This window comes from Lates calcarifer, linkage group LG2 (assembly GCF_001640805.2).
Source record: "Lates calcarifer isolate ASB-BC8 linkage group LG2, TLL_Latcal_v3, whole genome shotgun sequence".
NCBI lineage: Eukaryota > Metazoa > Chordata > Actinopteri > Centropomidae > Lates > Lates calcarifer.
Genome location: NC_066834.1, coordinates 27167350 through 27193855, shown reverse-complemented (window position 1 = coordinate 27193855; position 26506 = coordinate 27167350). Strand labels below are relative to the sequence as shown.

General features: G+C 38.0%; 1 protein-coding gene across 1 annotated transcript in view; it reads right to left on the bottom strand.

The window, feature by feature from the left end:
* LOC108877732 (CUB and sushi domain-containing protein 1) overlaps window positions 1-26506 on the bottom strand; it is a 364150-nt gene that overhangs the window by 99838 nt on the left and 237806 nt on the right. Inside the window, exons 15-25 of the mRNA XM_051077721.1 lie at window positions 23869-24009; window positions 20335-20456; window positions 20085-20157; window positions 18469-18607; window positions 17200-17387; window positions 16811-16999; window positions 11854-11970; window positions 11404-11619; window positions 10511-10699; window positions 8544-8713; window positions 1329-1485 (exon numbers count right to left, since the gene is read on the bottom strand). Coding sequence (XP_050933678.1) covers window positions 1329-1485; window positions 8544-8713; window positions 10511-10699; window positions 11404-11619; window positions 11854-11970; window positions 16811-16999; window positions 17200-17387; window positions 18469-18607; window positions 20085-20157; window positions 20335-20456; window positions 23869-24009 — 1701 coding nt within the window. The remainder of the gene's footprint in view (window positions 1-1328; window positions 1486-8543; window positions 8714-10510; window positions 10700-11403; window positions 11620-11853; window positions 11971-16810; window positions 17000-17199; window positions 17388-18468; window positions 18608-20084; window positions 20158-20334; window positions 20457-23868; window positions 24010-26506) is intronic.

Here is a 26506-nt window from a genome sequence, read left to right as displayed (position 1 = left end):
ACAGCTCTTTTTCAGTAAAGTTCAAGAAAAATGAACATGTAACATGTACAGGCAAACTACGTACACTGAATGTACAGTGATATCCATCGACTATAAGCAAGATAATGTTAAAGAAAGTTAGTAAATTTATACTTTAGGCTCTTCGGCTAGCAGTGAAGCATTTTATGATTTTATAATTGAAATATTTCAAAATTCTTTCATGATAAACTGAGCTTTTATCAGTGAAGATTGTGTACTTGTGTCTTTTTGGCAGAGAGTGCTAAATTTTTCGATTAGACAACAGCAATCTCCACCAGTCCTCTTGACTGTTGAGTGATGTAATTATATGTAAAACAACACCTGTTATCTGTTATTTCTGGACAGAATCAGGACACAAAATCAGAATGCACTCATTGTCCAATCACAGTTTACTCCTCCGTAAAGCCTTGTAATAACATCTTTTATGCAGCCAGCAACTTTTTAAGTGAGCTGTCTCCACAGTTTTGTAGAGCATGTGTGTGTACAGCTATCGATCCCTTCCTACATCCACTTCAGTAAAACAGATGCATCTCTCTTCTGTCAGCCTTTCTTGTTAATATCTTGAGCAGATGTTTGAATCCTTATTACTCTATTAAAAGAGCTCAGACTCTGTGCACTTTTAAAGCTGTTTTATCAGTCCCTGACCCTACTTAAGAAACCATCACTGCCCCTCTTGATCAGATGCTTCTCTCCCCTTTCTCCTGTTTAAACCTTCTATCAATCTCTCTTATCTATCCATCAGCTCATCTATTGTTGCAGAACTTTGCAGAGGGTGTCACCTTCTCCAGTTTAATGACTTGCAGATTAACGGCTGTCTAATGGTTTAGCTGACATACAGAGCATCCATCTAGTATCCATATACTATCTACCTTCATCTGTGTGTCCCTCCGTCCAGCCGCTCTTCCACTCCAGATGTGTCACTTTCTCACCTTCTTTTAATGACTTGCAGATAAATGCTCCTCTAATAGCCTCTTTGACTTACACAGCAGCTGGTCGTGCCTTCTTAACAGACTCTCTTTAAAGCCATTAAGATGTGTGTGTGTGTGTGTGTGTGTGTGAAAGAGTGTGACTAAGACAAAGAGGGTGTATGTATGTGTGTTTCAAGCATTCATAAGCTCATTTCCATTTTTTGTATGCTTGGTAAACTACTGTTGCACTTTACACTCCACCTTCAACAGGAATTGCATAAATTGTGTCTGAGAGAGAATATATGACCCCAAAGAGAGAAACACTTTTTTTGGCCAAAATGAAACAACGCCTCTACAGTATCACAAACCGTGGTTGCAAAAGAAAGTAACTAAGTAACTCACTTGTGTATGTGAGGCGAAAGCCCTGATTGGTTCCAGAGGCATTGCTGTTGAACTCCAGCCACAGGTGATTGGACGTACTATTGATGACATGACCCATCATGCCATCTTGTGTAAAGTTGCCAAGGAGACGGGATGAAGTGTTCTCTCCATCATATACCTGTCAATCACACACACACACACACACACACACACACACACACACACATACATGCACACACACAGAAGCAGGACCGCAGTACATGAATAAAAACATGAGGTAAAAGGGTTTGGGTGGTTTTGTAGAGGTTTATGTGAGCACACATCTTCCAATTTAAGTAATGAGAATATCACAGAACATGGGGGTACAGTGCACTGTTAACCTGGTCTGGAAAAGGGATCACATAACATGGTCAGTTTTTGATTCAAAACTTGCAGGGGCACTGCTGTATTGCCTGTGCTGTGAGTCACCAAATTACCAAACAACACAAGTGATGGAAAAAACCTCACTGAGCCACAGGAAAAAAGCACTTTGCTTAGCTTTGCATCAGCATGGATCTTGTGAGGCACCACAAAGACAGAACCTCAAATATCACATGAAAGTTGCTGAGGTTACAAGTGAGTTGTTAAGGGGCTCCATAACCGTCAGCAGAAATGATGAATCCTCTGTTTTTTTATGTTAAACCATCAAGATTTTTATGCAACAATTCCAGAGAGTAAAGAAACAAAATGTTGAAGGGTTTCATTGTGGGTAAATAAATTGATTTCCTTACTTGAAATGCTGTTTGCCACATTAAATGTGGTGGAGAAAGAATATTGTACAAAATTAGTTTGAATTTTGCAGTTTAATCCCTGTCTAGCACCTGTGGGAAGCAGCAGATTTGAGTATCACTTTAATTTGTGCTTTGGCAAAGGGGATATTGCAGCCCTCGATGAAAAATAAAAAGTAGCTTATTCACAGTTGAGGATGTCTCAAGCTATGATACGTGTTCCAAATTTTTGTTTATATTTTGTTTATAGTTTTGCTGCTAAAATGGATTAAACGGAGGAAATCATTGATAATATTACTATGGTGGGTTTCCCAGACAGCATCAGTAAAGGCTAGGGGCCTCAATATGCATGTTCTCTACTGTTAACTAAACACTTTTCAAAACAAGCAAGTCAGTGTCTGCTTGTGTGACTTGGTTTGAGATGCTGTCATGCATATTACAGGAGGTAAAAATAGCAGGATTATGACAAGAGGAAAGTGAAGGCAGGATTACATCTAGATCTACATTAGATTTTCACAGTATAAAAACAACAAGAGAACCAGTTTAGTATTGCAGGACTTGGCTTGTATTTCCTTTGTTCATCAGGTTTTCTCCTTTCCATTTGTAAAAATTCTGAAATTGCTGAAGATGAATTTCAGCATTTTGGCCCTCTGGATTCAGTCTTACTTTTTGATCTCCTAACAGTTTTGCTTCTCGTCATTTGCGTTATGATCATCAACCTATTACTGGCAGCACAAACAAGAGTCAAAACAGCTGGAAGCCATTTATTTCAAATGAACACTGTGAGACGAGGAGATATGGAGGGTGGAGTAATGGCTGCCAGAAAGATCTCTGCAACTTGGCAACGCAAAAATGAAAGTGGAGCAGAGTTTAATATCATGCAAATGTGTAACAGTGTAACAGCTTCCAGTTGAAGGGTTGACATGCACAAATCACTACTGCAACACAATCAGTAATTAAATGTATGCTCGCTATGTTCTTAAGAGTTTAGTTTCTTCAAATATGACTTTATACACAGTTTTGTTGCTGACATAGTTAACACATTACGTTCGTTATCTTGTGGAACCAAACTAAGCCAGCACAGATGCATACAACAAAGGGAACTGCACTAGCAACAAAGGGAAGCTGTATATTTAGTCGTATTTTGGTATATTTTCTGTGTTTTATTTGATAGGGCCAGATACAGTATGCACTGACAAACTGAAAACAGCTATCCAATGCAAGTATCATAGAGTTGATAGCAGATGCAACACCCATCCCCTTTTGTGCACAAAAGACATTAAGAAAAGGAGATTAAAACAGGGTAAAACAAATACAGCAGGATTTAGTACTAACATAGCTACAGAAAATTAGACATGAGTACAGTTTTGTTGCTGAATCAATCAGGATTTGGTAGCTGTCTCAAAGGTGGTGTAGTTTAAAATAAGTTTCAAGTGATCAGGTAGTGAGTTCCAGAACTTTCGCAGAAAAAGCTTTCTGAGCAAAAGATGTTTTGCACAATGAAACTTTACAGTTGCCACTTAAAGCTGTTGGATCTGCAGCAGCTCTCTTGTCTCTTGATTTATTTGCAGAAAGGCTGAAAAGCCATTTAATTTAAACATTTAAACACAAGCTTTACATAATGAAAATCAATAAAGTTTGTAAAACTTAAAGAATATTGTTCCAATCATCTGGGAGAGGGAGAGCAGAGAAGGGAATTATGCAGCAGATGAGGTTATAGATATTTACATGGATAATGTTTAAAACTTTATTGGCAATTTTTCTAGTAGTATTTGATACTTGTTTGTTTTAGAGTCCACTTTCTGCTTTCTAGTGATGAATGCAGCTTTAATGTGACCAGTACAGAAGTAGTACATTGGGAAATGCAGTCTACCTTTGACTGTAGTTTGAGGGGGAGAATTAGGACTATTAGGACTATAATACTATCTCACAGCTGGGATATAAATGTGAACTGCTCATGCCTTTATATGGCAGCTGGGGACACTTCCACAGATTGGGGGTGACAGGTCTGCAGGTGGCAGGAACGCCAAAGAAAAAGGGCTAAGACGATGTATTGTTCTTTCTCTAGAAGTACTGTCAGTCAGAGGAGACACCTCTATGTGAAACCAAAGTAGAGCTACAGTGTGTTGAGCATGTGGTTGTGATGGGAAGCATAAATATGAAGATAAATATGAGGATAGAGGGATGTTGGAAATGAGCAAAAGTTTTTAAAAAGAAGAGCATATCACAGTATCTATAACATTACTCAACTACACTTTATTTTCCTCCCCTGTCCCTCCCTCTCCACATCCCTCCTGTCAGTGTCCCCCAGTTTTGCATATCCCTGTCTGTCTCTCTTGCTTTCTCTCCTCCTCTCTCTGTTTCAGTAAAACTCAGTATGGTTAATGAAAAGCCCTGCGGCTCATAAATCAACATGTCACCATCTGCCACCCCTCCTCTCCCTGTTTCTCTCTTTCTCCCTCTCTTACCACCTCTATTTTCATAACAATTCCTGCACACCCCAATTTCTCTCTCACCCTCTCTTTCATTCTTCTTCAGGGCTGGTGTGCATCTGAGTTAATTTGGTCAAACACTGTATTAGAAGAGATTTTTAGGTGAATTGAGCTCAGTTGGCCCCTTCTTAAACAGTGCCAGGGCAAAAACTTAGCCTATAGCAAAAGCAGTTGTAATGAGCTGGTTCATATGTTACAGGATATTTTAGCCTAAAGCTTGCTGGAACTGTGAAACAAATGGCTTGCTTTCAGAGTGTTCAGCTGCAGTAACAGGCATTAGCTCCATTACTGTTAGCCTGGGGAGTGGCATGCTAATTGCTAGCCTAAGTGGCACTTTGGGGCTTTCCTTCCAGTTCATTATATTTTGCACTATGCTTTCTGCTAATTCTTTGGGAAAATTTGTAATTAACAGGCATGTTGCACATTACTACCCTTATAAACCCTTATAAATGCTCATTTCTACACCATCACACAGGATGACTATAGTAAAGATAATTTCATCATATCACACACCTGCTGTCTTTTACATAATTACTGCTTTTTACATTACTTAGTTTTGACTGTGCACCCTATGTTTTTAAAATTATGTATGGAAAGTGCCAAAATAGTTTCATTTTATAGTTCTGTCATCATCATTTATAAGACTCAAAGTCTGTAGCCATGCTAGCAGTCTTATTTGGCTGCAGTGCTTCTTATACATGAGAAAGAAAAACTTCTAAAACTCCCCAACAATGGAGAGACAACTCCTCTTAGATGCTTAGCAGTAGTGGGGGAAAATGTTGAAGCAAGCAAGCAAAAAAGTTTGGCCTGAGAGTTTAACAGGAGGAAAGTACAGTATACATTATATAACTCAAATGTGTTTATATTCTGGTGCACATTAAAGTGGTTCAGATTGTGTAACAGGCTTCCTTATGTTTTGGTTGGAGGGAGAGTTTAGAAGAAAGCCATTAAATGTCAGATACACAACAGAAATTCAAAATGGCCAACACTCTAATCAATGCTCAAATTCATTTAGATTGATATGTTTTTTTTCTTTGTCAAAGCAATACAATTTTTCTCACACTGTGGTAACTGCATTTGACATTTAGAAAACATGATGCCAAAAATCTCATATTGTTGTATGCCCTATGTTAAATGTGATGTCCCATTATTGTAATCAGTCTCCAGGCCCCTCTTTGGTTTTTGACGGCTATGTTAGAATCCAATGTGTCCTCATTAACTTTTGTGATCTCTAGTCTCTAGTCATTCTCTGTATTCGTCTCCTCTGTTCTTGTTATTTTCTGAAAAGGATCCAGTTTATGACAGTAAATACTGTGCCAAATGCCTTACAAAGAACACAGCCATAATTTCTAAAAGAGCAAATGTTTTTGTATGCTCTTCAGTATTAGTGGTTGCATCTGCATCCTGTCAAATATATAGGTAATATTTATGCATGTTTATGTCTGTTAACCATCTTGGTGTCACTTTCCTTTCCTTAAGGGGATTTTTCTTTTTTAATGCCAATTCCACTGGGACCACTCCCACCTTTTACAATGATGTTGAGCTGCTCTGAAATTCAGGGAGAAACCTGTTAACACAATCTAACCACAGACAGGCTCAGTCAATGCTCTAGGCCTAATACTGATAATTCACTCTAACCACATACAGGCTTAACCATGCCCTCAGGCCTAATACCGCTAAGAGACATTGTGAATAGAAACAGTTTTAGACGATGTCTGTAGGACAGCATCAAGACTGTAAAACAGCTCACAAAGCTGCTCCTAACTGACACTAAGTGGGCACATGTACCCAAGAGAGGACTTATGAGGAATTATGAGTCTTGGGAACATCTGTAATTCTCTTTGTTGTTAAGCTGTACACAAGTATGCACATCCAAGTTTGTACTATGTAAACAAGTCAATGAATTTCTTGTATATACATTGTGACAGCTCCAAATCCTTGAAATTAATGAGGGCATGAGCAGACTGAGAGTAACCGTAATTCCAGAGTTTGTAAACCTGTAAAATACATCTGCATGAGAAATTCAAGTTTGTACATGTGTAGAAAACATCTGTTTGTTAAAAAAAAAGTCCTGCAAACAAATAATATCAGAGGTGAAGTTACACAAAGACACTGTGAAAAAGTGAGTGCTTTTGTGAACATCTGTGTACACATACAAAGTCACTGAAGTGTGAATTTTGACCTTGACCTTACACCTGTGTCTTTGTGTAACCTCACATATCATTTCTTCACAGTTTTTATTCACATAGTCACTCTGTTTTTTTCTATTCTACAAATACAAATCTTCTCTAAAAAAAAACAACTGCAAACTTTGTAATTACTTGTGAACATCATTTCACAAGCTAACCCTAAACCTAACCCTAATTTGAGCACACGTTTCCCCTCCTAAAGTCTTTGAGTGTATAAAAAAAACATGTGTTAAACCTTCTAATATGACAAACTGTAGCGGTTTCCTTAGAGGTTTAAGAATTGATCCTTTTGTGCCTCGGTTTCTCATGTACTCATTCAGCCATGGATGGCCACTGCAGCAGTAGCACCACCAGCACTAATAGAGAACATGGGTAATGAACCCCTGCAGGGATGTTATTGCTTCTTACTACAATGTTTAACACATCTAACATCTAGGGCAAACCTTGGTAACACAATTTAACTACATACTGGGTAAACCGAGCCCTTCCTGTCATTCACATTTTTCCTCCAGCCTTGCTCTTGCAAACCTTATATAATTAAGGACTCTTCACATTCCCTGACATCTTAATTGGACCAGGTGTGCATGGCTGGAACAAACGCTTGAAAAATGGGCTTTGAGGACTATGTTGAGAAACATTGGGCTCAGCAGTGCAAAATAGAAATGGCTACTGAGTACAGACATGAAATATACGGAGGAGAAATTCCCATTAATGGTAGATTGTGTCTTTGATTTTGTGTTCAACAAAGAAGAGGGAATAATCAAACCAGGGGCGTCACCAGACCCCTTTTACTAGGGCACGTGCCCCAGTATAAATGCCATGATTAATTCTCAACAACAGTAAATATTTATCATTGCATTAATTCAGATAATTATGACATCCTGACAGGAAAAGAATAATTGTATTTCTACTCAAACGTGTAAACTGTTGACTCTAAGTAGGAACTATAGTCCACCTGGGCGACACTGAGTGCAGTTTGAGGTCTGGTAACATGACACAACAACAGCAGAGTTTCCTTTACCAATGTCTAGTCCTCTCCTCCTGCATCTGTATATAACTATAATATACCCCCCCCCCCCCGGCTATACAATTCACACTCTTTGATATCTCTGAATGAAAAATGTAAATATTTCAAATTTAACACACTACTGTACATAGTGGAGATGTACTCTGGCTGTTCACCTCATCCCCTAAATCCTTACAGCTGATTTAGATAAAAAGACTTGGAATTGTTCAATTGTCTTCTGAAGCCACGATGAACCAGTGTTTCACTGAAAAACAGAAAGAGGCACAACGCACTGCAGTGCCTAATGAAGCACTGCACCAAACATATTGTACATGCCAATGTTAATAAAAATGTAGTAGCACATACTCAGACCATACAAGTATTTTATGGTCTGAGTATATGGCCAATACATCAAACACTGTGTGTGTGTGTGTGTGTGTGTGTGTGTATGTTTCTTTAACAGATTATGTTTACTGTTTTCATGATCATGGCTACATCAACAACTCAATTATTGTTTCCTTTTCAAGCACATTTGAAATGAGCCAAACACATAATAAAAATTGTTCATGCATATAAGTGTTCATGCATATATGCGTCTAAGAATGTACAACTTTGCATATAGACAGCTTTTGATTATGATAATCCTGAATGTGTGTTGAATATATGTGTGTCTGAATCTTTAAATAAATGATGCATTTATGGATTTTGTACCACCTGATTGGGAAAAGCTGATCATATTTGCACATGGGTGTATGTGTGTGTGTGTGTGTGCGCACACATGCCTTGAGATAATCTCCATCCTGCAACAAGAAGCTCTCGGCTTTCAGCCTGATTCCTTTGCCCTTTTCAGTAGTGATGCGGTAGATGCACTCGTGGTTATTATCGTAGTTTGAGGGGAAGTTTGGAGAAAGGAGAACGCCTTCTGGTCCTAGAGAGGAGGCTCCACACTCAGCTACAGGAAGAGAATAAAGGGGACAGGGACACTGTGGATCAAAATCACAGCAATTCTACCTAATTATTTTTGAGCAGTCAGACTATCTGGGTTGGCTTGTGTAAAAAATAAAAAAAAATAAAAAAAAAAAGAGAGAGGAGAGGAGAAGAGAGGACTCACAATTCTACATGAAAAAGAGAGATTAGAGGAAAGTGTATGTCCTTTAAAACCACAAACCTGACTCAACTCAGAAGACATGATAATGATGATGATAATAACAATGAACCATACAGTATAAAGCAAGACAATAACATCAAGTACAATGAACAGCAAAACACATTCAAAAGCAAAGCAATTAAACATAAACTGCAAAAGATTAAAAGAGAGGGCAAAATGAAAAACACTGCATAAAAGCAAGTCTGGATAAGTTTGTTAGGAAAAATGTTTCCTATAAATTATACAGAATTATCTAGCAGGTGCAGCGCCTATCAAAGTTTAGGAATTCAAATAAGTGGTACTTTGTGCAAATAGAGTTTTGTCATATGTAAATGAGGAGAAGAGAAAAGAAACGAGCCGAGCAAGCTTTTAACTCCCACTGAGGAGGACCACCACTGCTTGGAAGGGATAAAGATGAAATGGAAGTAATGAGATAGACAAGAGAGAAGGCAGTGTGAAACAATATGGAACTGAGAAAAAAAAAGATGCAGTGTTTATCAATCTGAACAAATCTGAATTCAAAACAACATTTTGTAAATGTTCAGTAGTTTTTAAAGCAGATTATGATAGTAGATATGAAGCATAAATTCAAGAATGCTATCAGCAATTCTTCAGAAATTCTTTTGAGAGGTGAAGACAGCACTGTAGAGTGGGAGTGAGAGAACAGAGGATAGTGAAGAGGGAGAGGGAAGGGATGAAGAGAGAGCTGGAAAAGAAGAGAAGATAGCAGATGAACCAAGACAAGAGCCCTTTGAAAATATGCAGAGAGAAATTAGAAAAGGGAAAAGGGGAGCAACAAAAGACACAGTATTAACATTTTTCATAAAACAGCTAATGCCCTAATTATCTACCCAAGGACTGTCCAAATACAGAGGGAGAGGAGGAGAAACATTTAGAAAGTTAGAAAGAGAGACAGAGAGCTACAGAGAGATACATTTAGACAGTAAGAGAGGGAGAGAGATGAAGCCAGTGCACGTTGCCAGCTGCTGTTGCTCAGTTTCCTCTTAGTCAGGCCTGATCTCTTGACAGATAATGCTATTATAGCAGTTTCAGTCTGCTCTTTTTGGGGCTTGAAAATTACCAGCAGCCACCAGTCAGACTCTCATAAATTTCCAACAGCATCCAAGGCAACAGTGATACTCATCAAATACCAGCAAATTATGACCTGCTAACAGCCAAATCCTTGCAAATAAAACCAGTACTCAAATAGTCAAATAATAGTAAATTCCCATTGTGTCAGCAATAAAGTGTTGGTGAATTACAACCATGAAAATGCTGATACTTCACCTCTGGGCTTATTCATATGGTGAAGAAGTTAATTTTAAAGTTTTATTTTACAAGCTATCAGTTAGTTTCACAGACGATAAACCACACAAAACAATATATATTGAAGGCAGAACTTCTGACAAACTTGTAACAGCATTGTTTTATGGGATGTTTTGTACAGACAGCAATGTTGTATAAAGAAGCTTCAATTAGTACACAGTACACACTCAACAACTATATGTCACACAAGTACCTTCATTTGCGCTTTGTATGGAGTGTCAATCATTTTACAGTTGGGGACACTGGTCAGTCACTCTGTCTACTTGACTGTCTTACCTATACATCGTGGTAGTGTGTTGCTCCAGACTCGCCTGCCTCCTCCCAGACAAGTGATCTTGCTGTCTCCCTCAAGTCGGTAGCCATGGAAACAAGAGAAGGCCAGGGAGTCGCCAACTCGAAATCTGAATCCCATCCTCCTGCTGAATGCTGGTACACCGGGATCTTCACATGGCTCTAAGTCGTACTCTATACAACCAGGAGAAGCAAGTAATGTTGAACAGTCATGATGAAAAGATTAAAGTGGTGTAAAATATACACAACTGTGAGAATACCATTCAGTTTGCCAAGACTAAGGAATGTAAGTAAATGAAAAGAAATACAAAAGGGTGACATTTTTTCTTTATAGGAAGTATTTTTCATAAAGGATAAAGACTAACTGGGTGGAATGGCAAATGTACGTCTAGTTAACCACTCCACCTCTATTACAGAGCAGTGCATAGCTGTTTCCCTGAGCTATTTTATGGGACCTTTTCCTTAGCCCTGTTTGGAACTGTCTCTCATGCAGGTTTTATGTAAGGTCTGTGACAATGAAGTTGTGTACGCTGAAGTCATCAGCCTAAAAAGGCATAACATTGCAATTAACTACTTATATATCTGTTACAGTTTGGTTAAGAGCCTACTAACTTTTTTTTCTTAACTTTACTGTTTCCGTAGTTACCACTCAGCCTTTGTAAGGTACCATGTTAGCACACAAGAATACAACTATGTAGCAAAACCTTTTCCATTGTTTATGATATCTGTTCAGTCTGTCATCCTAGATCAGAAAGATTTAGGTCTATGCCTGGTTAAAATGGCAGGTTAAGTCTATCCTGTAAACAGTTCAGACAGATTTATTGTCTGCTATGTCCATGTTAACATAAAAAATACAACTTCTGTTCCAGTGTTCTTACCTGAGAAAGTAATATTAAAGCCTTCATAACTCATGGAAAAATCTGATATAAATCGTAACTGAGCGCTGAAGTTCCCATACAGTCCTGCTTTGACACTAGGGGGCAGCACTGAGCCAGTGAGCCGAGCTACAGGGACCTGGAAATTCCCGTCCTCAGTGATGGACAGGTAGTCGTGGTTCTCCTCCAGATGGAAAGTGTGGAAAACCAGGTGGACTCCTGCAAATCCATGGATGAATGGATGGATGAATGGATGGATGGATGGATGGATGGATGGATGAACGGATGAATGGAAGAATGGATGCATGAATGGATGGACAGATACAAAGAACCAGGTGCAGAGTTAGTTTAATAAACCTGGTTATTAACATATGAAGACAGAAATCAGAACAATGTTTTTCCAAGCAAATTAACTGGTGTTTCCATCATGTCTGTGTATGTCTGTGCTCTTACCTTTCCCATGAGACACCTCTATAGTCCAGGTGCAGTTAAGAGAATTAGGGTAGAAGTCAGGAAAGCCAGGAGACAGAATAGTCCCTGTTTTACCATAAACATAGCCTCCACAAAGAGCTAAAGAAAAAAGTGACAGAGAAGGGTGGAAAAGAGAGGGAGAAGAAATTTCTGTTTTACCACTGTACAAACTCTTTACACAAAGACGACAAAGACGACAGGTCCTCAGCACAGTTAAGAGATCCACACTTAATGACAAATATCTTCGCCCTGCATTCTCAGTTGGCAGACTAGAAACCTCATCACAAATTGCCTGCACTTTGTGAAGTTGAGTGGAGTGTTCATGCAAAAAAGCAGTTTAAAAGATTAGTGGAATGATACATGACAAGACACACAACTATAACATCATTTACTGTATGAAAGCCAGCAACACCGGCTCAATTCCTACCTGATGTTTGATGTTTTCATTTTGACTAAATGTGCTTCTTAATAAACTGTGATCAAAACCCTTTCCTAATGTCGCAGTTGTCTTTATGTCCTGGATTTAACACAGGTGTCAGACAACCTTTTCATTTAATATACAGGTGACTATGATGTGTCCACTTTAATAGAGTAGAGTACAAATAATCAAATTTATATTGATTATTTTTTGTCCAAAACATACTGTAAATAGCAGGGGACAAAAAGTGCAACTCCCGTATACAGCTACAGAGAGAGAGAGGACAAAAGGGCAAAGGCCAGAAATGCACTTAATCCAGAAACAAAAAGAAAAAGGAGAAAAATGTGACGGGTTAGTGTTTTTTTTTTTTTTTTTTTTTGAAAAAAGAGTAAGGGATTGTCGCATATTACCATTACACCTAGCTTCCACACAAAGACAAACCACTGATATGGAACAGGACAAATTCACATAATGGAAAGTAAAAGAGGGCTTGCAGTGCATTAGAGACTGTTGAACTAAGATAATATATTGACTCTTTGTTTCTCCCTCACTGTGCCTCCATCCCTTTCAATTCTAATCAGCTCAATTCAGTTAAATATAATTTATTTAAAGTGCTTCAAGGTGTTTGAGTGGCGTGAAAATAAAAAGAGTGTTTTTTTCTCAGCTATGAAACAAGCACATTCAAGACTATAAACTAAATCAGAGGCAATGGCGTTTTTTCTTCACTGTTAATGTCCCTCCTGTCTGATTACTGAAGTTTATATATATATTGGTCCCTTTTAGCTCCTAAAATAAACACAGTGATGATTCAGTTCGTGAAAGGTTTATAAAATTACTATTTATTATTTTGAGTTTATTAGGACAGATGTTGTAGCCTCTCTTATTTCTTTATACTACATCTACTCCAGTGTGTGTGTGTGTGTGTGTGTGTGTGTGTGTGCAAGGTGCTGTGTCTCTGCCTCTCCCTCCCTATCTCTCCATCTATCAGTGTCTTTCCCTCCATCTCATTCCATATCATATTTCAACAGAGCTGGAGTTGAGTTGAGTAGCTGTGATGAGAGCCACTCTCCTCTTTCTCTCATTCTCTTTCTCTGACTAGCTATCTTGTGTGTTGTGGTAACCATTTTTTTTCACACTCTCATCAGGATTCAGCTAAAACTAGGACACTGTCTGACTAAATGACCCTTGCTGAGGGAGACATGTGTGGCTGTCTGTGTGTACATTAGTCTATCTATTGTGTGTAAAAATGCACACTATAGTGTGTATGAATGATCTATATGTGTGAAGATAGAGACAAATTGTGAACATGTGTGTGTGTGTGTGTGTGTGTGTGTGTGTGTGTGTGTGTGTGTGTGTGTGTGTGTGTGTGTGGAAAAAGTGTGAGCTGTGTAACAATGCAAAAAAAAAGAAAAATAATAAGACAGAAAGAAAGACTATTCATGACTTAAACAAGAAAACTGTGAGGCGAATCAAAGTGTGGAGGCCTTCAAGTGTTGAGAGCAGAAGCATGAGCCTGAATGCTGAAAGAGAAACAAGATAAAGAAAGATATGTTTTTCAGGGAGCAGAGAGGTAAATAGAAAATGATATTATGCCAGATTTCAGCTACATTCCTCCTCTTTATTCCTGCCTCCGTGTTTTTCGCTATCTTTAATTATCTCCCTCTTAGAGGATGTCATGGCTTTTTTTTTTTTTTTTTTTTTTTTTTACTAAAATGGATACTGGGACTTTGGCCACTTCTAACAAGTTGTTGTCTTGGCACCAACTGCAAGCTTTAAAATGTCAAGTTGCCCCTTCAATATTCTCCCTGACACATAAAAGTGCAGCCAGTGTTCTGTATTATCTGTTTGGCAATTTAGCTGACCTGCAGGAATAAGATGAGCGGTTTGGGTCCAACAGACACTGAGGCATTACTGAGAGGAAATGGTCTCTACATGCCTGCAGAAGGACTACATGTCATTTGGTTTCTTCTTTTAGATGCAATATTGTCAAAATAATGAATGTTGGAAGCTGAGTAATGCAGTGTGTATGGTGGTAGAAAAAAGCTCTGACTTTTCCTACTGAAATGTTAACTGTGCCTCTGAGACAATACTGTAAATAAGATCATTGTCGCTAATGTGTGTACAAGTTGCTTTAAGTGTGGCTGTGGGAGTTTTTGAAGATGATTTCTTTTCCCCTTTGAACTGATTTAAGATATCTGAGCCCTCTCTGAGTGGACACTGGAAGTTTCCTCTTTATTTGTGTGGGTTTTATGTTCTGGTTTCCACCCACAGTTACAAAACATGCAAATGAGGCGAACTGGATATGTGAAATTGTTAATAGGTAGGAAAAGAGTAAAGCACCAAATAAGTTAAGGCAATAATGAAAAAGTATGCTCTAACATACCTGACAGATAATTCTAGGCGTATGATCCTCTCTAAGAACTATAATATTAAATTTTAGTCTAGGCTTACACACTGTTTTAGGAAAGTGCCAATCTGAAATAGTGTGTCTTGTAATGTGACAGCTGTCTGGTGAGATGGCATGCTTGGCTGAAAATTGAAAATGTCATAGTGGCCGTTTAAAACTGCTTATGTTATATGGCTGATACTGAGAGATAGATTGCCTCGGTATGAACCCACTCCCTAGTTGAGACATCCTGACTTTGGATTTCAAATTGGATTCTTTTCAATCGGCAGATCAAATCAGACGCTGTGTGTCCATCTCCCATGATAGAATAAGCTGTGGGCGCTGAATAAGAGGGCCTGCGAGTGGCCAGTGAGCATCTGTTTGAGTAATGCTCGATGACCCGCTTAATTTCACTGAGGCTCAATGTCCAACTTGGACCATTGTGGTAGTGTGTAGTATAGAGTGGGGATTGATTGTACGATTAACACTAGTCAAATGGGAAAAAGCAGAAGACTAGGAATGATATTTTTTAAATATCCTTGTATGGAAGAAAGAAGTTACTCATGGTGCGGTAACAGCTGCACCAACTCCCTCTCTCTGACTTGCTGGCTCAATACAACTATGTTGTTGAGTATTTTTATATATATGTATATGTGTTGATTGAATGTAATTATTTATGTTATATTGTTGTGGCCTTTTTGTAATTTGATCATGTGAAGTTATTCAACTTGTTTGTATTGCGTTATTTAAGGGACTAAACAATTTGACAACTATAGGACCCCAAACTTTTCTTATACACAACAAACACACTTTCAATGGACAATGCAACTGTGGTGAAGTATAGTGATGCTGCTGCAGTATTAGTCATTATCTGCCAGATTCTGCCTGCTTATTGCCAAATTTACGCCTGCCTGCCTACCAACTAAAGTGCTATCTAACTTAATGTGCCGTGTGTCTTTTCTTTGTATTTGGGTCCTAAAATCTTTCCATCAGTGGCACAGTTAAACCAAGAGCTCAAAGTAACAGCAGTCTTTTTCAATTAATATCTCACCATGAGCAAGTCAGCTGAAATGAGTTACTTATTCTGAACACAATTTCAGTGTTATTAAAAACGAATATTCATTTGCTAATACTAGAGCATTCATTTTCAGTGGTTTCTCAAAAATTTAGTTATATCCAATTTTCCATTTTCTGAAAAAAAGGGATGGGGCAGTGGTGCAGCATTCAGCGTTATTGACTCAAAACAAGAGGATTTTGGGTTCGAGCATGCTGGGCAACTGGGAATGGGGTCAGACTTGTGTTTGCATCACTTTAGTTCGCATGTACCCAAGACATGTATTATATTCACTGGTGACTCTAAATTGTCTGTAGGTCTGAATGGTTGTCTTCCAATAAGAACCAATCAAATGTCAGGTAACATCCAGCCCACTGTGACTCTGCACAGCACTGAAAATGGAAAGATGGACAGACGTGAAGGAAGGCTTAATTAATGAGGACATAGTCTAACAAACTGCAGTGTTTATCAGTGTTTCACTGTTTTTCAATGGATAATGTAATACTATTTTATTCTGCAGTGCTGGAAAAACTCCAAATTACCTCAACATTAAGTTGTTGTTATTTTTCTTAGCTGCAGTGTTTAGTTGGAGAAATTAAAAACATCATCTCTAAAGCTTACATAATCAATCAGCCCCCTTTGTGTTTTTTTGTCCAATATTAAATTCAGATCTAGATCACTTCATCAGCCAAGCATAAGATTTAGTATAGCTTTTGAGAAGAGTATTTACAAACTTCTTTTCAGCTGTGTTGTTTGTGTTTTGTTTCAAGCACCTTAGGGGCAGAAAGGGCTTTGTCCTCTGAGGAAAATTAACAAGGTGATGACACTGACCTGCTGTGCTGGTTTGTACAGGAAATGTATTTTTCTTTCTTTTCATAATAATTTTCATAATTTTTCAATTATGAGCAAATTTTCACTGTTTCCTGTGTTTAGAGAACTTAAAACCCATATTCCAGCATGAGAATGAGTTTCACACAATATCATGTAATTCTTGCTCTGAAGTTCTTTAAGGAATATGGTGCTTCAGCCCACTACAGACCTTCATCAAAAGGGCTAAAATGAAAGAAAGAAAGATTCTCACCATCACAACTGGGAAGAGCGTGACTCCACTGATGATTCTGCTCACAAACAATTGGCTCCTGATCACTCAGTGTGTATCCTGGGTCACATGTAAAGGAGACACGGGAGCCAATGGAAAAGCTGCTGCCATGGCGACGACCATTGACTGGGATACCAGGATCGAGACAAGAGTCTGACTCCATTTTCACACCTGACAATCACATCATACAAGCACAAACACCACACAGTCAAGAAGATGAATGTATAAGTCTGTGTGGGTAATTACATCATTTTAAGCTGGTTTGTACCCAGAGACAACTGTAAAAAAAAAATCGTGCTCTGTATGGGTGCCTGTATGTAATTTAGAGTGTGTATACCAAACATTTCTATCAGTCAGTCAATCAGACTTACTCTCATATCTGATGCTGAAGCCTGCGGCAGAGCGGCTGTTGTCTGTAGTGAACAACAGGAACAGGAAGTTGGACGTAGAAATCAGGAAATGAGGTGCTTGGGTGCCATGGTATTCGCCGATCAGTGGAGAGGAGGCTGAGGGGCCATCCCTAATTTCCAGTGTGTCATAATTGACCTCAGTCTGAAACCTACACAAACATAAGCAAAATGAACAAATAAACAAAGCTGCACAATAACCTGACATACACAGACATAGAAATTACATTTATATGACTGGCATACACAATAAGGGTGCAGACCAATGTAACTTACAAATATTTTTTTTATAATCAAAAGGCAATAATATCAAAACATGAACCATATCTTATGCTGAAGGAGGATTTAGCAGCAATGTTCATTTTGTTGAAGTCATCAATTGTAGGCACAAAACACTGAGAAACAGACTGATGACCTGTCTGGTTAGATGCTAGGCAAACTAAAATAACAAAAGTGACTGACTCAATCTCTAGCTGCTTAGTCAAACAACTGAACACTTAAATAATCACATAACTATCTTGCTGAACAAGTGACTGTTACCTCACTCTCAGTCACTTTCCTCGCTGTCTGTACTCCAATCTGAGTAACTAACATGTTGACTGACTGAGCAGTTATCTAACCTGGCCAATCAATCAATCAATCACATCCTACAAATAGTAGCTGATTTACAAAAAGGATATCTTCAGATGCACCATACAAAGAGGACTATGATATCTGACCAGCTAACTGAACAATTAGCTATCCTCTGCACCAAACAGGACTATGAAGTTAACATGGCCTTAACATCACTTCAAGCTATAGCAATGTCAGGTTACACTACTTCTGTTCTTGGCTGGTTTTTAGGAGAAATGTGCAAAAAGCCAACATTAATCATTTACTTCAGTAAATAACTAATAGTTCCAAACTAATATATTCAATTTGAAATTCTGCTATTCAGATTCAGTTTGTCAATACAATTATTCAATTTGAGTTATGTGATTCAAATTTATTTTTCATGCAGTTATTCAGGTTGAGTCATTAGTATAACATAAATGATTCAAATTCAGCTTCTAGTGACACATATGACTGCCCATAAAATGATGTACTAGCTCACAAACTTATAAATGGAAAAAATGACATGCTTCATGACTATATAATCCAGCTCAAAATAAAAAGCTAATTACCTGAGAAACAAGAGGAAACTTTAATAAAAAGACATCTCTTACATTACAACTATGTAACCCAATAACTTACCTGTCAAAGTGTATCTTTACAGCATGGTCTGTTTGTGCTTCAATCACCCACTGGCAACTCAGGGAGTCTTTATAAAAGGAAGGCCAACCAGGAGACAGCAGAACACCAGTAGGAGCAGTGAGATGGCCTCCACATGGAGCTACAGGGAAATAAAGACACGCACACACACACACACACACACATACCATTGCAGAGAGAGAGAGAAATTAATCATTTTTTCTTGTAACTGTGTTATGGCATGAGCACAACACTCATACTTCTTCGAGTTAGCAGATTCATTATCTGCTTAATTTATTTTAGCTCCCTAATCCTTTCTGAATTTCTAGGTTTCATATATAAACATTTACCTTCAGAAATTATGCTGTGCCAGTCTGTGCTACAGTAAACAATTTTGAGTTGCTCATGTTTGAAAAAGGGTAAAATAATTATAGCATGATAATTTATAAGGGAAATCAAGTTCATTTATGTGTCAAATGATGCCAGAAAATAGCTCCTCATTTCCCTGCATCTCAGAGGGTTACAGGTGGAAAAGCTGGCACATCTTGACACTAATTTAAAGCTAACATTTAGAGTTCCAAAATCCCAATTATGCTACATTAAAATTCAAGAATGACCTTTAGTGGAGTTTAGATTCTACATAAATAAAAAATAAAACACGTTATATTAGCTTTGGTTTTCACGGTTTCTTTTTTAAGACTGCATAGCAAATTGCATTAAGACAATGAGTAACAGCCTTGAAAAAAATTACACATGGGGTTCATGATCTGTCTAATATCCATTACTCTGTCTACAATATATACTTTGCAATGGCTAATCTTTCACACTCTTACCACTTCCTCTGTTCTACAGTAGCTGATACCTTCGCCCTTTTGATTGTTCTCATAACTCCAGACTTTCAGCGAAATAAAAAAATATATCACTTTTCTTTCTCTCAATTTCTTTTATCCACTCTGTGCATACCGAAGCAGTATGCTGCAGTCATTCTAGAAATAAAACATAATTATCCTTCCATGTCCAACGGGAGGGATAATATTTTCCCATACTCCATACTTAATAAGGTGGCAACCCTATTCAATATGATTGTCTCCATCCCATTTATTAACAACAGGCAACATTTGATAATGTCATTTAGACAATACAATCAAGATGGAGGGGATACAAAAAAGAAATGAAAATACTCACAGGCCTGTAGTTGCCATTTGCCTTCAGAGATTGTTTGAAATAATGGCACATTCACTGTCCTTTTATTATTACTTCCACATATTAGTTTATCTGCACACTATGGATACATCTCTGTATAATGAATGTGTCTCAATGAATGAGTTTCAGCAGAACTTGTGCCAGTCTCATTTAAGATTATTGTTGAGAGAGAAAGATGCATGCAAATAGCCTGAATAAGTGTGGGGAGGCTGGAGGCTAAAGCAATTACAAGAGGAAATTTATACAATTTCTAAGGTGCATAAGCACACTTAAGCTGCACAGCAAGAGCCAAATAGTTGAATGCTTTGTCACCTTACAGTCTGGCAAGTGAAACAGTTTGAATGATTCCCCATTGCTCATACACACAGTTAGCAGTTTCTGTGGGTGCGTGTCCGTGTGTGTCCGTTAATATTCACCTTCACACCGAGGTACAGCCGCAGACCAAACTACATTTCCATCCTGGATGATGCAAGTGACCTGATCTGACCCCTGGAAATATGATAATAATACATTACATAAAAGTTTGTTGTCTACATTATCATGCATGCTTCCACACATTTATACCAGTATGAATACTAATAATTACAATAATACTAAAACATTTTTCTTCATTGGTAAAAAGCTGTGGTGACAGCAGTTTCAAATAGTGAGGTATCTGACTATTACCTGTGTCCTAATGAAGCCTTGATCACAGCGAAAAGCCACAGAACTGCCTAGCTGAAACTGGTCACCGTACCTTTGACCATTGACAGGAACTCCGGGGTCATGACATTCATTCTGACCAAATGCTACAGAGAGACAACAATGAGAGAAAAGTGAAAAAAGGAGCCCACAGACATATGAAACAAAGGCAATTATCTGTAGAATTGAATGATCGGAGAGAAAATGTGATAGAAAAGAAAATTATGCTTTGTATCTATGATCTATAATATGGATATTTGAATTGTTGGGAGTTATTCAGAAAACATTTGTGTATTTACTAATATTAACAATGTTCCCTGCTTTTTCAGTTTATTTGATACCTGAAAATTGGTTCTAAACAAGAAAAAAATGCTGTATCACTGTCAGAGAATGTGACATCTCCACTGATATGGAAATATGGGAATGGAATTATCTTCATGTGGCTTCAACCCTGTCATGTTTAGCTTATATTATCCCCATTCCAGAGATTAACCTGATCCCACCCAGAGCACAAACCCTGTGATTGGACATGTCTCAGGTTGATTAGCTACTGATGTAGAGGAAATGAGAGTAGGGAGAGAAAGAGAATGATAGAGAAAAAAACGAGAGTAAGACAGAAAGTGGCAGATACAGAAACATATGAATACGCACATGTATTACATATACAGGCAGATGTATAGAAACACATTTGTATATATGTATAAGTGTTCAAATATTCATGAGGAGCACACGCATACTGCATATAAAAGCCAAAGGTATTCATAGAAAATAACCATTCAGCCATTCACATCACTGATATAATAAGAAGTGGTATGAAAAGTGGGAAGAAAAAAGAGGAGAAAAAGAGGAGAGATGCACACACACACACACACACACACACACACACACACATATATATATATATATATATATATATATATATATATATACATGAGAAAACACACAAAATGACAATACACAAAAATATTCAAATTATATGTGTAAACTCGGAACAGGAGGATGAGAGAAAAAAGCCAAGGTGACAAAGACAAAAAAGCTGATATGAGTCTGCCTTAAGTAGCTGAGTGTGTGTTGTGAGTGTTTCAGGGAAAGAAAAGTGTGAGACAAGGTTGTGTCTGAATGAAAAAGCAAAGCAACAGAGAGGAGGCCTGCGTCAGAGTGAAAGCCAGAGATCAACATGATGGATTGGAGAGAAAGGAAAATAAGAAAAAAATACAGAATAATAGGGCTGGGACAGAGAGGAAGAGAAGTACAGAGACAACCTCTAACTTCACAGCAATATGTTGAATGTTAAGTGTCAAAGGGCTTGATCCTAAAGCGAGTGCACTGTGCAAGGTGTAGTTTTGTGCTGGAAATGTGTGACTGTTTTCTAAAGGGTTTAGTGGCCTTTTTCTCCTTGTGTGCACATTGTTCTCATCTTAGTTTGTCCCCATGGACCAAGTGAGTTTTGGGGTAATTTTGCACCAGTCACTACATGTTCAGACCAGGTCAGCAAAGCACTGTGCTGCAGCTGAGCTGTGGCTATTCCAGCAGTATCGCAGTCCATCATGAACAATTTGAAGTAAGAATCAGAACAGTTTATATAACTGTACAGGTCAGATTTTCTGGTGGTGTGTAAGAAAACAGGTATGTGAAATAGAAAAAGCAAATTATAGGAGCCAATAGGTTAAGCTTTATAGTGATTATGCTTTTGTTCCCTGTTTGGTAGTCCAAACAATACTGCTTGGAGACAGCCTAATTTATATATAGCACTGATAATCACAGATGTCACTACACTAAGTAAATATTTATATATATATATACCCCACAGGATCAATTTACTTTGACTTTACAGTCATAAATGAATAACATTTATTAATTTCTGTAACTAGTCTTTGACTCCTAATGCACTGCTCCTGGCATATAACTGCACAGTCTGGTGTGTCAAAGTTCATATTTGAGTTTTTAACATTATTCATATAAATAGATAGTGATATACCCACAGCAACACCCATTGATATTCATATATGCATTAAAATGTTAATAGACCAAATTACCGAAACAGCACAAAGATGCCTGATCTTTCTTAAGTCCCAATGTAGGATTTATGTGATCAGACATTCAAACTGCATTCTCAAAAAGTTTCACTATCAAAAACTGTATGTGGTTAAATGTTTCGTTAAGACTATGGATATTTATCAACAGTACTGTTGACAGTAAAAAACTGCATAATATATCCAGGAAAAGGGGAGTATGTATAAATAGGATTTCTGTATTTTGCACATTACCTTTAGAAATGTTTGCGAGTGAAAAAGACTCTAATGGAATATTTTTGCCACCAATGGTGTATTAAACCTTTCATTTGTGTTAGGATTAGGGTGAAAAAATGTTTGTGTCGGAATTAGAGATAGGACTTTTTATTAAATATGCTATGGTGCTGAAGAGGCAAAAACATTCAGTATTTTCATTTGTCAAATGTCACCTCTCAAGGAAGAGTTAGAGACAAGGTCATTTGGAAGGGAGTGTGTGAAATGGTGCAAAACCACACGGAAATCACAGAGAATTAATCAGAATCAGTCATGCAGAACTAGTTCAGCTTAGAGCAGATAAATATACTGCCTGCAGTAGTCACTTTCAAAGCTGACAATGTGCAACAGCCGTAAGTGCTGTAGATAAAGCATGAGTAAGACATGAAAACAGATGATCGTTTGAGAATTACTATATCAGCAGTTTGGTTCTTGTATAAGTCATTTAAGTATTATCTATATATATTATATTTCTGTCCTTAATGTGTGTGGAGAACAAGTTATTGCAATAATAAGACAAGGTAAGACCATCCCCCCCAAAACATTCTGTATATTGCTGCTTGATTGGACAAGAGAGACAAACAACTGGCTTTTCTCTCTTCTCCTGGTATGATCATACACTGGCGCAAACTGCTGTATCTGGTGAGAAGCCCTTCCTCCTCCATTCTGAGGAACTGGAATCTGCTGCTCATGTTTACTGTTGTCCTTGTTAGATTACTGAACTATTTTCTGTTATCAAAACTCCATTGCAGCTGCTCCAAAAATATCTCAAACATGATGTCATGCTGACGTTCGACTGAATAATGGCATGAATCAGGGAACAATGCTGATACCAAACAAAACTGACACGCAAATTAATTCCACAAGTAGCAGTTTTTTAAACCATTTAGGATGCAATTTTAGTTTGATTTTGTTGCACGTGTTTTTCCACTAACAGGCAGTTAAACACATGGCAGTATTAGACTGAACAGAATGACATCACAGATTGATGATACACACACAAGATGAATATAACAGTGGGATTAATGTGTAAAAATGCAACTTGCGTCACTTTGCATTGTAATGGTCATGGTGATAATAAATCTTAAATAAATATATCTATATATTCATTATTTAATCAGTGGCAATGATCAAGTCCTGGGTTTACACAGGAAATCTAATTGACAGACAGACACAGACACACACAGATAGACGGACAGACAGAGAAAGAGATAGGCAGGTAGTTGGCACATACTGGTGTAGCTGATATTGAAGCCTTTTCCAGTATTAGAGTGATCAGACTGAAATTCCAGTCTCATGATGTGTCCGTTTGAGGCGATCTGTGATGGAACATCTTTTCCTGAGAACGTCCCAAATGTTGTCGGCTCAGACAGACCTAAAATAGTACAGAGTTTAAACAATCTTTTAGAGACACATTTTAATGGTGCTTATCTAATTCCATCTGCATAACATTAAGCCAAGGACATACTTGGAAAGCGAAGGACTCCTGTAAAGGAGAAAACAAAACACCCCAGGAGACCTCAAGAGATGTATTAAATGTTATTAGGGCAAGCAAAGAAAAAATAACTTTGAAATTATTCAATAGTTCTTCAGACTCTTAAAAAAACTTTGTAAATCCTAATATGCTATTTTGATGTTATTTTGCAGACAAATCCAACCAATGCACTTTTTCTACTTTATTACATACACCACTTCTCTAGAAGTCATCAGAGAAAAATGCTGCTGGTAACACTGCACTATTAGCCCATTACCTACCTGCCTGTCAGTCATTTTGGATTAAAGAATTTAATAGAGTGAAAAGAACCAATGCAATTCCCTTCTTTCAGCCTTCTAATACTGTCAGTGCCAAAATGGAGAAATAATCCATTACAAGTCCTGAATTCAAAAGAAAAGTAAACTAGCACCAAAATGTGCCTTAGTATCAAAAGTATTCACGGTGAAGAATGTTTCCTTTCATAGTGACAAATTATTGACACTACGTTTTATTAAAATGTTATAGCTGGCCCTGGTGGAGCCCAGTTTGACTACTTCATTACACTATTGGAAGGTTTTAATGACAGCAGAGAGTTAACTTGTCTGCATTGTTGAAAGATTTGTTTTTTTTCCTTTAGGCCATTGAAGGAACCTGCTTCTCTACAGTTTTAGATATTTTTCTGAATCTGCTGAGATAATGTTGAAATGCAATGTCAATATGCAAAGGGTATCTTTTATAGTTATTGAGCAGATGGCATTTTGGATATTTTTATCTGACTGTTATTTTTCAAACTCATCTGATGTTGATTGTATAATCTCAACATGCAAAAAAAAGGAATAAATAAATAATACTGAGAAAAAAAAAAGCAAAAGTAACGGCCTTCAAAAATGTGATGCACTTAGTTTCCTTCCACGCCTGTATAGCAGTAATGAACTCTGTTCTTCATCAGAATACTCATGATACACTGAGGAGTGCAGCAGGTCTTACATATAAATGTAGCTGCACATTAATACAAGATTGTTTAATGAAACATCTTGGGAATGTTGGTTCATGTCACTTAGGATACCTACCTCTAACAATATGTCTAACTTAACAGAGAAAATATAAAATCAGACAATATACAAATATATACATATATAATCAAGCCTGAAAAACACAGACCCTGTTCAGCACAACACTGAACCACCGTTAGCCCTAATAACATATTTCACATGTCTTGGCATTGATTCAGCAAGGGACCTGCCAGATTCTGGTATTAAAGCAAATCAGACAGACATCAGTTCCTCACACAGCTGACAAAGGTTGATGCTCTTTTCTTCAGATGCTGCGTTTGAGCGATTCCCAAAGAGACTGATATCAGGGGATTGTGGTGTCCAGGTCATTAAAGTTATTTCACCTGAATGTCTCTTGAACCATGCATTCCTGGACAATTCTGTCACCATGGCAGGGAGCACTGTCTCGCTCAAAGTACCCATCATCCCCTTGGGGGTGCATGATTGCAATGAATGGCTGAGCCTGGCTGCTATGTTAAGGTATGTTCTGGCATTAAGGCATTGCTCTATAGGCATTTAAGGACCCACTGTATACCAAGTGAATGGCCTCAAAACCATTAGACCTCCCCAGCACAGCTGTAACCATGCATCACCTCATTTCTGTCGGAAACATTTGTGTCACAGCATAGGACCATTTACTGCAACAAATGGTTGCACACTTTTGTTTGGCAGAATACACTCTGCTCTTGAGGGTGCTCCCCAATGATCCAATCGGCAGCGACAGATTCAGTGGGGAGCGCAATAAAACCCTAAAGGGATACACAGACCAGAACCCAGCAGGCCCATATCAGTGAGATATGGAATATACATAATGCACAAAGAAAGAAATGTCATCCCCAAATGTGGTAATAAGATACTAGAACAGGAGGAGGCTGAGGTGGTTGATGGAGAAATCAATCGCCACAGCCAGTAACAGCAGTTTGCAGCAGGTAGAAATAAACAGATTAACCAGCAACAGCAGCAGCAGCAACAGTGCCATAACGATCAAGAGTAACTGTAAGAGCTTGTGGGATTATAAAGATCACTGATCAAAATGTCAACTAATGCTGATAAGCTATTGGCATGCACAACTTCAGTTCACTGCCAGAACTAACACAAAGCTTGTTGCTGTTGATTGCCCACCAGGGGTTTACCAGATTAATGTTGCAGCAGAAACTGGGATTCATTGGAAAACACCTGCAGTTTTGCATGGGTAGGAGAGGCATACACTGGTGATTATTCATCATGGCCTTTGCCACCTGACATTTCCTGTGGTTAGGCACCAGGGGCCATCTCCCACAAGGCAAATGGTTTGATGTGTTGTGCGCTCTGTCCTGTTCATCAATTGCCTTTGAGAGTGCCAACCC